Consider the following 14,958-nt stretch of genomic DNA (forward strand, 5'->3'; position numbering starts at 1 on the left):
TTCATCTAGTGTGAACCCTGAAGAGGAATATTAGACATGTGCTTCCAAATGCAGCACTGAAGACCCTGAAAGTATGTGGAGCAGAAAGCAGCAGTATTAGAGTTACAGTTAATTGGTATAATTCCACGAAGGAAGTCAGTGGTATGAATCTACTGCCATTAAAAGGTTTAAAACTACTAGCTCGACAATTGCACTTCTGAGACTCTATCTTAAGGAAATAACCTAAAATATGAGAAAAGCCTTACACCTAAAAATGTCCAGTAGAGTACATGAAGGGCATCAGAATGCACTGTTCCAAAAGATGCCACTTTGGTATTATTTTCAGCTGAAGGCATTGAGAATCAACAGATGCGGAAAGAATTCTTTGCGCATACCCACCTAAAAGCTGGGCATAAATATTTCCTGTGATGGTGTCCCCCTCTCCTGTATCAGGAGGAGGAGAATGGCTCATGCCCAGAGACGGAGATGAGTTTGCATAAACAATCCTACTATAGTAACCCCATCTTCCATTAGCTCTATTTCCTAATCACTTTCCCACAGTATATCATCTCTCAAAGCCCAAGCCACCTTTCTTTTGTTAAAATGGTATATACTGAGTCCAACTAAAATCCCTCAGACTTACTTGCTTTCTTTAACTTGATTGCGACTGTTGGGTAAAATTAACAGCACTGAATTATAAGAACATCACACTTAAATGCTTGTATATATGAATTCTGTATTCTGATTAACAGAAGTAAAACACAAAATCCAAATATTCAAAACAGTAATTCCTAATAATGTTATACAAAGATGTTAATCATTGATTCAGGACTTTATAACAGCTGTGTTACAGAAAAACATGAAAACCATGCACTGTTAATATTAAGTCAAGTAAGGAGAAAGCATAAATATTAACTTTTACCTTCTTGGTCCTTCATCACATGTTACTTGTTATTCAAGTAATGTTATTTTATGCTGTCTGAGACAAGACATTACAAATACATTTATATAACCAAATGATGATCAGAAATGGATTATGGCATTACTTTTTAAAATAAAGTAGGTCTTATAGAAAAGCATCTGTTAATGGAGAATGATTCTTGTGTATTAAAATGCTAACCTAAGTTTTAAAGTTGGCTTGTGGCTCAACTGAAGTTCATTTATTCATATCATCTAGAGGTTCTGATAAGAGAAAGAAATTATATTATCAAGACTGTACACTGATGTTTGCAATTCAATACTAAAATGTCAGTTCAGAGAATATTTAATTCAATGACTCCGTGAAATGCTGAGAAAGGATTAATGACTTTTAATACATGACTTACATCTTGGACTATGAGCAATGAATCTTGGAACTTAAATATCTCTAGGTTGCATGACAATACATGTTGCTACCTTGATGCCCTTCTTGTTCATTCCCTAGCAACATACACTTCCTAGAAAGAGAATTTTAAACTCCCCTCTTTGAAAATCCCTGCCCCTGCTCTTTCTTTATGAGTTATCTGTATGTTCTGTTATGGATAAGTCTATTTAATCTAACATACTTTGAGATCCCTCAAGCTTTAGGTGAGCAAATTATATTAGAAAACTTTTAGTTGTATTGATGCCTGTTTCAAAGACCACCTAATCTAAAAAATCATCAGGCTCAGTAAAGTAAGAGCTCTGAAAAACTGTAGAATTATTTTCGCTCAGGAAATTTCTAGCAAATTTCTATACAGAGTAATAGTGGCTAATACATTTTAAAAGTTTAGTACCATATCATTTAAAAGGCAAACCATATACCCAATGATATTCATAAATAATTAAAATAACTACAAATGCAACTGCTGTTTACTGAGCATCTATTATGTTCCAAGGCTGTACTACATGCTTTAAGCATTTTGTCTCATACAATTTTTTCTTTATTGTAAGCCTGCATTTAGGTAACACTTTCCCCACTGTACAGAGATGAAAACTGAGTCTCAAAGTTAAGAAATCTGTCTAATGTGAACAGCTAAATCATGAATAAAATCCACATCAATGTGACTTTAAAACCTAGTATCTTAACCGCTATGCCATAGTGTTTTCTAGATTTATTTTTCAAATACGGCATTAAAAATTGTACCTTAGTCTTTTTAATTGTTTTGATGGGGTTTGCTCCTTTAATTAGTGATATTCTGACAAATAACAGAATTTAAAGTTATAAAGCACTTAAATTCTCATTTAAGGAAAGAATTTGCCCTGTTTTTTAAATGTGTATTCAAGTGACACTGTATAATTTGTTTAATGGATTACAAGTCACTTTCTTGTGTATAAACTCCCTTGACCATCTTAACTTGATTATGGTAAGTATGCCTGTTGCCCTTTTATAGGGGAGGGGACTGAGACTCAGAGATCAAATGGGATTTGCCCTTGTTTATACAGACAGCCTTAGAATAGAGTTTGAAAACCTGGTCTTTTGACTCTACAGTACAGCAATTTATCTTCTTGATAGAGGTATAGATTCAGTGTAACTTTGAGAATGGCTAGTGTTTTGTGAAAGTCTTACTGAACAAGATTCTTAGCTTCTGAAAACTACACCTACATAAAACTCCTGGTAAAGGAGCTGAGTCCACAGGGTTGTGTGATGCTTTCGGGGTGTGTGGGAGAGGCTGTCCCTCTGGAGCTGAGTGCTGACCTCACCGAGGGTGCAGGGGAGGAGGGAGTTTATCTGGCCTGTGACTTGGCGTTTTATCACAAAATTATTTTTCTAGAGTCCTTGATTTACCTATTTTTCATAAAGGAAGTAAACTTTTCGGTTTTCTGCTCTTGGCACATGTCTAACTGAGGACAGTAACATTCGCTACTGACTTTCTTTTCTTCTAAAAGTTGGCACAAGGCTCCACTTCTGCGTCAACCACAGGATAAATTAGCGTGCCCTGGTGCAGATTTTATACAAAACTGTATCTTTGTTATTTTGTGCTTTACAGTGAGAGTAGGCATGGCCTTCCTTACCTCGTTGCCCTCTTGAAGTCTAGGGGTCGACTCATTAATTTAATAAACTGACTAGGCGCCTACTGGTTGCCAGGCACTGTTGTAGGTGCTTGGGATACAGACAAAGCCCAAACTCCCTGGCCCTGTGGCTCCCACTCTAGTGTGGGAGAACAAAATAGACATGACAGCCTCAGTTGGTGGTAAGTGCTAACGCGAGAACGGACCAAATGACAATAGATACCAACTTTTGTCTGGGGTTGGGGGGAGGGTCACTCTTACAGTTTCTTACTCCCAAGCAGCTTGACATGGTGACAGGCTCTGCTCCCACCATGGGATGGACTTTCATGAATGAGCTGGAGGGGCTGTGTGAAGTGTACAGAGCAGAGGTCACCCTTCATCTCTACTCCAGATAGAGTTACGGTCTTCACACTGAAATTTTAGTTTATGGAAACATGAAGCTACTACGTCTGCTTTTCTAAGGTCTACCCAAAATCAAATTAAAAGTTGGAAATTGGAAGAGACCAAAATCTAGTATCTAAGATTAATTTAGAGGACTTCCCTGATGGTCCAGTGGCTAAGACTCCATATCCCCAGTGCAGGGAGTCTGGATTGGATCCGTGGTCTGGGAACTAGATCCTGCATGCTGCAACTAAGATCCAGTGCAGCCAAATAAATAAAGATAAAATTTTTAATCTTTTTATTTTTTTAAAAGCATATTTTAGTATTTTTTTTAAAGAATAATTTAGGATTTTAAAACCACTTATCTAACTAAGATTTTTGACCAATTTTCTGGATGAAAAAATTTCTCCCCCTCAATATCAATTTTATCTATTGGATATTTATCCAGTTTTCTTATTAAATAACCTGTGTTTCATTTGATTCAACCAATATTATTTATCACATTTAAATAATGAACATTATGAAACCCAATACTTATTATACATTAACTATCTTATCCTAATATTTGAATACTGTATGTAAATATGATTTCCACACAGAAGGATATTCTTTTCTGACTCATTATGTACAAACTGCATTTAAAAGTGAGTTAACTGAACAAATACATATAATAATACCAGTTTTTTTTTTTTTCCTGAGAAGCCAGTTAGGTGAGGCATTTTGCCTTTCTTTTAACGTATATACAGCCCTGAAAGTTAGATTATTCCCATTATGCAGTGATGATACTGACAGAGAGTATAAATAACTTGTTTGAGGTCACAAAACTAGTGTCAGAGCTAAAATGTAGGCCTGGATCCAACTCTCAAGCTATTTCTAAGATGCCTCTTTGACTCTATATTTTATAATCATAAAACACCAAAAGCAAACCACTTATTTATAGCATAATCCATCTCCTTAATGCTTAGTGGATACTGACATCACATACAACTCACTTTTCTTTCCTAGATGTGTTTTTAGTATAAAATTTGCAAATATTATCCATGCAAATGAATAGAGACAATATTTTAAAAGGGCAAATAATTTAGTGAATAAAGCATCTTTACTACTCTTAAAATTAAATCTGATAAAGCATCCAGTACATATAGGAAATTCTAGACAAGAAAATACAGTGATAAAAATATCTCTCCAAAATGTAGTGCTTAAGATTCTGATCACTATAGTTTTTCCCATGAAGCCTACATGTGAGTTAACTGATTTACATACCATGGAAATGGAAGCATTCCAGTGAGGAAAGATATGAGAGGAAAATGCAGGCAATGTTTTTGATGGTAAAAAGAAAAAAAAAAAAAAACTAAATAAAAACCAAAGAGGTAGGCAAGAGAAGTATGACCTTTTTTTAATCAGCAAAAATCTTCAGCACTCCTCATACTCCCCTAAAATAGAAAAACAATCATTTCTCAAAATCTTCATGATCTAATCCAGATACAAATATTAAAAGCAGTAAGAAAGCATAATAAATTATGTGCTAAAATGTTCTTTCGACAGCAGTGCAATTGTATGTGTAGCCTGCTACTATGGTCTACCTCCAGCACTCAGGAGACCCTAGGAGCTGTTTCAGGGTTTTCACTTTGTTTTTTGCCAAAAGAAGAAAAAAGCACAAACATGGAAAATGGAAAATAATATCATTTGCCTTGAATTTTCATAGAAGCTACCCCATGGCTGCAGGACAATAAAGTGTATATCCATCTTCTACAGAGCACAAGGAATGTTTCACTTAATTAAAATTCCCACTTCTTTTTCTTAAAACATTAAAACCAAGTCCTCCCTACCCCCCAAAACAAAAAGATCTATTAAAAGATTTCCTACTCTGTACTTTGACCTGTTGAAAGTGTTAGCGTGTCAAACTGAGTTAAAGATTACCCCATTCCTACACATCCTTATTAAGAAGTTTCGAAACATATTTTAAGCTCAAGAACTTACAGGCCAGTTTAGTGTCTTCCATCCTAAAACCCTTCTTTCTTGAATATGCTGCAACATATCTGCATGTCTCCCTCTTCCTGCTTTGAGTTTCTCAGCCAGGCAAAGACCAAGCGATCAGTGAAGAGAACTTTTAATCATCCCAAGTATTAATATCATCTCTCATGCAGCTCGAGGTACACTCAGGAAGAAGGCAAAAGGGTGAGGAGACATATGACTCGACAGCCACTGTTTCTAAACAGTAACCTTGTTCACTGAACCAAGTAAAAACTGAGAACGGCTTCTGTTCAAAAGAGCCAGTGAAGCTCGAATGGGTGTGGGCTGGGAGAAGGGGAGGCCTTTCCTGGTTAAGAAATGGCTGTTAAACATCAGTTCAGTCACAGGGTTTAAAATCAGCCCGGGCCCCAAACAGGATGTGCCTTAAACACAGTTGAACAAATGTTTACCAAGATCATCTAAATGGTATTTACTATTTTTTAAAATTCTTCTGCCTTTTGGTTTCCTAATGTATTAAAGACGGCATTTTAAAACCCTGAAGATTATGGCTGATTTTGTTCCTATACCAAATGCATCTGAGAGAGGCAATCATTTAGAATCAGTCAAGCAGAGAGACCTCTGTTCTTTTCCTCCCTTCACTGAGAACATTCATGGAGCCGTTGGGAAACCACATGAAATGAAGTTTCACTATCCTTCAGAAGGTCCAGAAGATTGACTTGTTTTTGAAAAATTCTGAATTCTTCAAAGTGAAGAGGAAGAATCAATAAACAAACACTGAAGTTTTAGAAATTATTTCTGGATAAATTAATTATAGGGCCTCAGGAAAATATTTTAAGCCAGTGATGAGTTTTACATTATGAATTTCGAATTCAACATTTCTATCACAATGTTACTTTTAAAGGTAACAGTCTTTAAAAGGACTTTTTGTCTAGGGACATAGAGGGGAATCTGAGGAGAAAAGATCATGTCAAGTCCTCATTGTGCCTTTATAGAATTTAAAACTGTGATATGGGAGTCAGAATACTTGAGTTAAAACGTGAGTTAAAACCAATGAACTTCATGAGTTTGGATGATCCATGGGTCCAATCTGGGAAAGGAAATATGCTGTTTAGAAGAAAACAAATCATTTCAACCCTCTTTGAGTAGCAGGACTTGCCTTAGTGAAGAGACTGGACACATAGGATTTATAAGATGTAGGAGTTCAGGCATCCACTGAACTTGGCGACAAACCCTTTTTAATGCCCTTGGAACTAAAGACTTACCTAGTAGGAACCAATGGAATACCAGCTGTAGCCAGTACAATCCCAACACCTCCAGAGGCCTAGCATCACAGGTGCCTAAGTACCATCGTTCCTGCCAACCAGTCCCCTTGCATTTTCAAAAGCAGCTCTGATGCTGGGAAAGACTGAAGGCAGGAGGAGAAGTGGGAAACAGAGGATGAGATAGTTGGATGGCATCACCAACTCAATGGACATGAGTTTGAGAAACTCTGGGAGATAGTGAAGGAGAAGGAAGCCTGGAGTGCTGCAGTCCATGGGGTCACAAAGAGTCAGACATGACTTACTGACCGAACAACATAAATACAGACAGGATCTCTAGTGCAGGAGTTCTCAGCCTTGGTCCTCCTGACCTTTCAGACAGGATAACTCTTCGCTGTGGACTACAGGGGAGGGGATGAGGCTTTAACAGCGTGGCAGCCTCCCTGGCCTCTGCCTCCTGTATCTAATAGCACTGCCTACAGACACCCCCCTCCTCACAGTCAAATTTTTTTTTGTTTTAATTTTGGGGGGAGCACTGCCAAATGTCCTGGAGAAGGCAATGGCACCCCACTCCAGTGTTCTTGCCTGGAAAATCCCATGGATGGGAGAGCCTGGTAGGCTGCAGTCCATGGGGTCGCGAAGAGTCGGACACGACTGAGCGACTGCACTTTCACTTTTCACTTTCATGCATTGGAGAAGGAAATGGCAACCCACTCCAGTGTTCTTGCCTGGAGAATCCCAGGGACAGGGGAGCCTGGTAGACTGCCATCTATGGGGTTGCACAGGGTCGGACACGACTGAAGCAACTTAGCAGCAGCAGCAGACAAATGTCCCATGGGAGTTTGGGGCAAGATTACTTCTGGTTAAAGAAAATTATAACTCTGGTGGCACCAAATCCAGATTGTTTTTCTTCTTTCTGCCCCTCTGAGCAGGGCTGGTGTGGTAGGGAAGCTGGATAGCAGAGCACCTTCTCCAGGTGGAGGAAACATATTTGAATTGCTCCACTGTTCTACTCTCTTCCCTCCCTAAAGACCTTATTGCCTCAGAGAGGGACACAGAACTGACTCCATGGGAAAGGGAGGTCAAGGTTCACAACACTGGTACTGTGGGTAATAAACACCCCCTACACATTTCTCTTTGCTCATGTGTGATACAATGGCTGGTATGTGATTTGCCTAAATGTCTCAAGAAGTAGACAAATTCCCAATTCTGTCCAATTAAAGCAATGAAATGCATGACACAGAGTGTATGCTAGCCAAAGAAATATGTTGGTTATTAATTTCAGAAAATTTGGAGGCATGTTATTAAAATATCAACCCATTCCCACAATTGTATGTCTGTACATTCAATGTGCATATGCTAAGTCACTTCAGTTGTGTTCGACTCTTTGTGATACCATGGACCGCAGCCTGCCAGGCTCCTCTGTCCATGGGATTCTCCAGGCAAGAATACTGGAGTGGGGTGCCAGGCCCTCCTCCAGGGGTACATTTAGTGGGCTCCATAAATGTTAGAACTCATACCCTGAGTTATCTCACAACTCCTTTAAACAGAACAAAGACAGGAATCATGAATTTATCAAATAAAAAAATAATTCCTATTAGCAACTTGAAAAAAAAATCCTTTCACTTCTTCCCTCAGGATCTTTATATTTAACTTTAGACTCAAATGTAACTAGCTCAGTTATCTATCTGCCAGTTCATTGAAGATTCAGTCAGTTCAGTTCAGTTGCTCAGTCATTCAGTCCAGTCGCTCAGTCGTGTCCGACTCTTTGCGACCCTGTGAATCATAGCACGTCAGGCCTCCCTGTTCATCACCAACTCCTCAAGTTCACTCAAACTCATGTCCATCAGGTCGGTGATGCCTTCCAGCCATCTCATCCTCTGTTGTCCCCTTCTTCTCCTGCCCCCAATCCCTCCCAGCATCAGAGTCTTTTCAAATGAGTCAGCTCTTCACATGAGGTGGCCAAAGTATTGGAGTTTCAGCTTCAACATCAGTCCTTCCAATGAACACTCAGGACTGATCTCCTTTAGGATGGACTGGGTGGATCTCCTTGCAGTCCAAGGGACTCTCAAGAGTCTTCTCCAACACCACAGTTCAAAAGCATCAATTCTTTGGTGCTCAGCTTTCTTCACAGTCCAACTCTCACATCCATACATGACTATTGGAAAAACCATAGCCTTGACTAGATGGATCTTTGTTGGCGAAGTAATGTCTCTGCTTTTGAATATGCTGTCTAGGTTGGTCACAACTTTCCTTCCAACGAGTAAGCGTCTTTTAATTTCAGATTAGAGGCACCCAGTTTTAAGAGGACAGGGCGGTGTTAAATGAACCTCCTAGCTGTTCTGTGGCCGTCCAAATCCTGACCGCCAAAACCCAGTCATCAGCACAGCTATGGTGTTTCTAGAATACCAATCTGACCCTGTAGCACTTTCAGCGCCTCTGTTTTCTTGGCTCTTGGTGGTCTCACACACTTGCTTTTCTCACCACAGATCAGCAGCACTACTGGCTGCCTGTCTGCTTCGCCTTCTCCTCTCTGGCCTCATGGAGGATGGCGTTTGGCTCCATTTCCCTGGACTTGGCTCTCCTGTCCCCATCAGTTGTATACATACTGCCATTACTTCTTGAAGATTCCTCTCTTCCCTTCTTCTGGCTAACTGCCACAAGCCTTTTCTCTACCTTCCATTAGCTCCTCAGGAACTCTCCACACTGCCTCCCCTGCTGTGGATCCATCCTTTCACACTGCAACCAGCTGTGTGCACATCTGAGGTTTATAGGAAAGAGAAGGGCTGGTGGGGAAAAAACTGCCTCACGTAACAGATTGCCATGTGCTGTGCTGTGCTTCTTGCTCAGTCGTGTCCAACTCTTTGTGACCCTGTGGACTGTAGCCTGCAAGCTCCTCTGTCCATGGGATTCTCCAGACAAGAATACTGGAGTGGGTTGCCATGCCCTCTTTCAGGGCATCTTTCCAACCCAGGGATCAAACCCAGGTCGCCCACACTGCAAGTGGATTCTTTACTGTCTGAGCTTAAGCTATTATTTTCATGATTTCCTATGGCAATCTGTCTAAGCCATGCTTCCCTGGTCAGAGAGATTGCCATAGGAAATTATAAAAATAATAGCTTAAGCTTGTGGATGGCCTATTAAGTCAGTCATTATTCTAAGGGCCTACACATAAGGATTGGTCTGACCTCGCAAATCACCCTATTATGCTAAGCTTACTGATGAGGAGACTCAGATATACAGAGTAGTTTGGGTGAGCTAGTCAGTGGCAGACTCTCAGTCCCCACACTCTGCTCTACGGCAATCTCTGCCCTCCAGCACTTCCGAGCACCCAGGAGCATCAGGCCACTGTCGCCTGCCGACAGGAAAGGACTGGTACCACGAGGAGAGAAGACAGGCGGGGAGAGACAGGAGATGACGCTGCACGGAGACAGCGCCCCACTCTCCCCTTAGGAACAACAGCGTTAACTAAATGGCGGGGCATTCATCCAGAAAAACAGCTGAATGCTAACAAGAGAGAAAAGAGAATAGAGGGTTTTGTTATGTGACGAGTGGCTCAAGGAGATTTCTATGTCCCGGTGCATGGAGCAGTGGGTACGGTAATACTGTGTCATCTGAAACCACTGCTGCACAGTGAGGGTCTTGGAAAGAGGCACATTTCCAACTACATGCATGGTTACTGTCATTTTCTCAAGACTACCAGTCTATTTTTGGCTTCATTTTCAATAACCAGCAAAACTATCAATGCAGAATACTGGCAGATGGATGAAGGCTGAATTGACAGTTTATTATTCAACTTCTGAGAATGGAAATCACTTGGAAAGCTTAGCAAGTTTTACAACGGAACATGTAAATCCTGAGAAATTAAGGGGAAATGAATCTGTTTATTAAATCTAAACTATATCATCCTTAACACATACAAAATGTAATATATATTTTGTAATGGGAGCTGGTGAGTTATAAAATTGGCAGAGCAGTTGTAGAACCCTGAGGAATCCACCTTCTCCCCTCTGTGTGCTCATTCATTACCCGCTCACCGACTACCTGCTTTGCTCACCAGCCTCCTAAAATTGCTCTGTGGCTGAGACGATGATTCATCAGCTCTCTGCTCCATCCTGAGTCTCACCATGAACCTTAAAACTGCAGAGGCCCTCGCCAGGGTAAAGCACGTAGGCAGCTCTTACATCTGTTTTCTCCCATCTAATCTGCTCACTTTCCTCTCTGCTTCTTCCTTGTTCTTTCTTTCCTATTTCCGTCCCACCCTCCTCACCCCCGCCCTTAACTTTTTGGCTACTAAGAGAAAAACCAGTTCTTATAAAATAGGATCTTTCAAGCTGCAGCCAAGAATTCTGTGGCTGTTTGAGAAAAGCATCTGAGGAACTCATTTGGGAAATCAGCGATCTTTAGAAGATGGCCCCTCTCATCCACCCATTCTGCACTTTAGCTGCAACATTTTCAGCCTCCTGTTCCCTTCAGACTAGCCGCCACAATGAGAACTGGCACTGGCCAATCTATCCGGTTACTGTCCTGAGCTGAGTGGTTTTAGTATACTGGCAGACTCAAGCCTGAAGGCAAGGGGAGATTCTGTCAGTAACCAAGAACCTCTGTTTAGGCCTGAATGGTGGGTTTTTCCTCCAGTTCCAGGGCCTGTCCCTATACCTGTGCTCCTAAGTGCATAGTTACACCACCTATCAGATTGAATAGTTGGTAAAAATATTATGCAAGTGTTAAACACATTGTACTCTTCCAAAGCTGTCTATTTTATCTTCATTTCAAAATCTGAACAGAAGACTAGCATATACTTGAACTCTTGGTGAAATTTAAATGTTAATAAACTAGTATATCCATAAATAGAATTCAGTGAGACATGAGACATCTGGTAATGTTGCCACTTTTTTTTTTTTTTTAACAAAGAGAATTGGGTGATCCAACTTTGTTTTGCACTTCTTAACAGGGGGAGGTGTGTGTGTATGTGTGTGCATGTAATGATGAATATATAAATATATAGATGAAGAACTAGTTGTTCTATCAAATAATTGCAAGAACATGGGTAGACTAAGCCTTTGGGCTGAAAGATAATGCTCTTATAGTGTATTATCATTATTTATGAGAATTTAAAATATGTTTCTAAACATATTTTACACATAAAACATTTTTTATGTGTAAAAATTTTTTTTAATTTTGTATTTGATAAAAAAAATCACACATACTGTATTTTATTACCTCAATTATCAAAATGGTACAGTTTAAAATCTTGGTATTTGGTAGAATTTAGTGTTTATCTACTATAAAACACTGAGACCATGGCTATTGCTATTTTAAGGGGCAAATACTGAGAAATAGGGAGAAGGAAATGGCACCCACTCCAGTATCCTAGCCTGGAGAATCCCATGGACAGAGGAGTCTGGTGGGAACAGTCCATGTGGTCACAAGGAGTCGGACATGACTGAGCGACTTTCACTTCACTTAGAAATAGATTTCATTTGTTTCATATTTAGTTGAAAAGTAAAAGCAGATTCATTTTATAAAGGAGTCTATGCTTTTTGTTGAAGTTTTCAATAGCTACAAATCAGATTTGTTATACATAATTCATTAAAAGACCCAGTTCCTCAGCTCATTATCTTCCACAAATTGATTTAAGCATGGCCAGTCTTATTTGAAAATACGTGAACTGCTTCTAACCCCAGTATCAGTCTAGGAATGTTGCAGCCTACCACTTTTTCCAAGACCCCTTCTTTATCTTAATTCCTGTTCTTTTCCCCATTTCCTTTGGGTTCAGCAAGTAGTAGGCTTTGGGAGAATATCTGTTAATTTCAACTGTTATATAGTGACCAGCACTGTTTTCTTTTCCTTCCCAATAGATATCTTGGCTCATTCTCTTTCCCGTTTAGGTTGTCCTCAGAGGCCATAATCTTTAAGATCTTGGAAGAAGAAAATTCTGCTTTTCAGCCCCCCATTTATTAGTACCTTGGACAGTGGCAAAAGCTACAAGAGTTGGTTATTTAGGAAAACTCACTCAATTCAGTTAAAAACATACTCCACACACAAATGTCTTCTTTTGGGGAGTATGTTATAGCATGCTTGTCTGTTTCTCAAAATCCATATTTGCACTGCCCTGGAATCTTCCACGATCTCAAACTGCAGAAACAATTTTCTTTCATGTCAACACTTCCCAGGAATGGACAAAGCTATACTTAACCAATGAATGAGATACGTTTAGTTTACATTGAAATCTTTCCCCTTAGCTGTAATCAAACTTGCTCAAGCCTCTTCCTACCCCACTCTAGGCATGTCACCAGCTATAACCAGTTTTCCTGTGGCACTTGTGAAGCACTCTAGTTTAAGGATAATTGTAACAAAAAATTGCTATGCTTGAAGCAACAGTTCTAATACTAAACACTTCAGCAAAATCAAGTTTTCAGGTCTAGATTTTGGGTGCTGAAACTGCTAAAAAGGGTCAGCTATTTTTCAGTGGGGAAAAAAAAAGTCTGCCAAAAGTCTCGAAGCATTTTTAATGACTTCTCAAAAATTTGAATGTCCACTTCCATGTGGGAAATTTGTAAACAAATATCATCTGAACTTTCCATCTTTTGCTGTCAATTCCTGCAAGTTAATTGCAATGTATTTTAGAGAGGATTTCACTGCCAGTGGAGGATTAATGGGGTAGTCTGACAGCTGGAGTCCGGAATTAGATCAGAAATTAAAATAAGGAACTTGACCTAGTTTCTAAAGGGATATTTGTTAATTTTTTCAACCCAAACCAATGCAATCTTCCAGCTATTTGCCTTCAGAATCTGGAGCCAAAATGTCACAGGTTTTATTGCAGAGAACTAAAATATATATCCATACATGCAAGGAACTCTTGTAAAACACAACTTTGAATTTAAAAAAACAATTTGATGTTTCCTTTTTTTGTACAGTCGACCTTCTATAGCTGCACGTTCTATATCAGTGGATTCAACAAACCACACACAGAAAATCATTACCAAAAAAAAAAAATCCAGGAAGTTTCAAAAAGCAAAACTTGAATTTGCCACATATTGTGCATTGTATTTATAACTATTTACTTAGTATTTGCATTGTATAAGGCATTATACATAATCAAAGGTGATTTAAAGTATACAGAGGATGTGCTAGGTGATGCAAATACTATGCCATTAAATATCAGGAAATTGCACATTTGTGGATTCTGGTATCCCTGAAGCCAGGTGTGTGTCCTAGAACCAAGTCCCCGTGGATACTGAAGAGTGACTATGTTCCAGACTATGAGCACTCCTCTCCCACTTTCCAGCTCCAGACAGTACACCATCCTCAGAAGAAATGTCATAAAGAAGTTGGGGAATGGAGGGATGTAAAAAATTCAAGTGCGATATATTCAAAGTACAAATTCTTATTTTATAATCTAATTTACATGCAAGATCAGACTATAAAAGATTTATGGCACTGGGGCAAATCACTAGGAAACAAGAGTATTCAAGTTTTGCAGCTTTCTGCTATCACACAGAATAAGAGTTTAGTCTACTTGGGAAACCTCAATGGCTCAGCGGGTAAAGAATCCCCCTGCAATGCAGGAAACACAGGAGACATGGGTTCAATCCCTCAGTCAGGAAGACCCCTTGGAGGAGGAAATGGCAACCCACTCCAGCACTCTTGCTTGAGAAATCCCATGGACAGAGGAGCCTGGCGGGCTATATATAGTCCATTGAGTCGCCAAGAGTCAGACATGACTGAGCACATGGCAAACGCACACGTGACACATTGGGCATACAGCTGATCTCAAACCAGCATCACCACTTTGTCTCCACTGTCAGGCTTCAAAACCGGTCTCACCACCACCAGTCTCTCCTCTTTAATTCCTATGCTCCATCAGACTAGTTGCCTTAAAAACCGGCTCCAGCAGCTTATCATTCCCCTGCTCAAGTATCTATCATGTCTCCCAGTTACCTTCCCAATTAAAGCACGGCAATGTTTCCACTGACTTTGAGAATCTTTTCCCACAGCTCCCTCAGATAGCCCATGTTTTTATAAAATGGATGCATTTGCTGTCCCTTTGACATGCCTCGGGATTTCCTTTCCTTTCCCTTTCCTGCCTACTACGTCCTCTTCTGTGGAATGTCTCTTCAGTCATCTCTGTTAAGAAGCAAGGCAAATACCCTCATCCTCTATGAATTCTATCTGGATTCTCCCAGACAGAAGAGCTTGCCCCCATCCTAAGCCACAAACACATCAATTACACTTCTCTAACAGCACTGCCTTCAGAGGGAGTTATCAGACTTATCCATCTACCCCCTCAAAGGCTCTCTGGGTAACTGAAGCTCAAGAAACACACTAAACTGCAATGACGTAGCTTCTAGTTTTATAGGTCAATTTCAGTGCTATTGGAGTATATATTTCA

General features: G+C 39.8%; 1 protein-coding gene across 17 annotated transcripts in view; it reads right to left on the reverse strand.

The window, feature by feature from the left end:
* Positions 1-14,958, reverse strand: part of MAP7 (microtubule associated protein 7) — a 180,257-nt gene that overhangs the window by 97,869 nt on the left and 67,430 nt on the right. For 2 of the 17 annotated variants that reach the window (XM_060419737.1, XM_060419730.1), the window contains exon 1: positions 5,311-5,579. The exons of the other annotated variants lie outside the window; for them this stretch is intronic. In XM_060419737.1, coding sequence (XP_060275720.1) covers positions 5,311-5,332 — 22 coding nt within the window. In that variant the 5' untranslated portion in view covers positions 5,333-5,579. Of the gene's footprint in view, positions 1-5,310; positions 5,580-14,958 lie in introns of those variants that run through there. 17 annotated transcript variants of the gene reach the window in all.

The sequence above is a fragment of the Ovis aries genome, chromosome 8, assembly GCF_016772045.2.
Source record: "Ovis aries strain OAR_USU_Benz2616 breed Rambouillet chromosome 8, ARS-UI_Ramb_v3.0, whole genome shotgun sequence".
NCBI classification, from domain to species: Eukaryota; Metazoa; Chordata; class Mammalia; order Artiodactyla; family Bovidae; genus Ovis; species Ovis aries.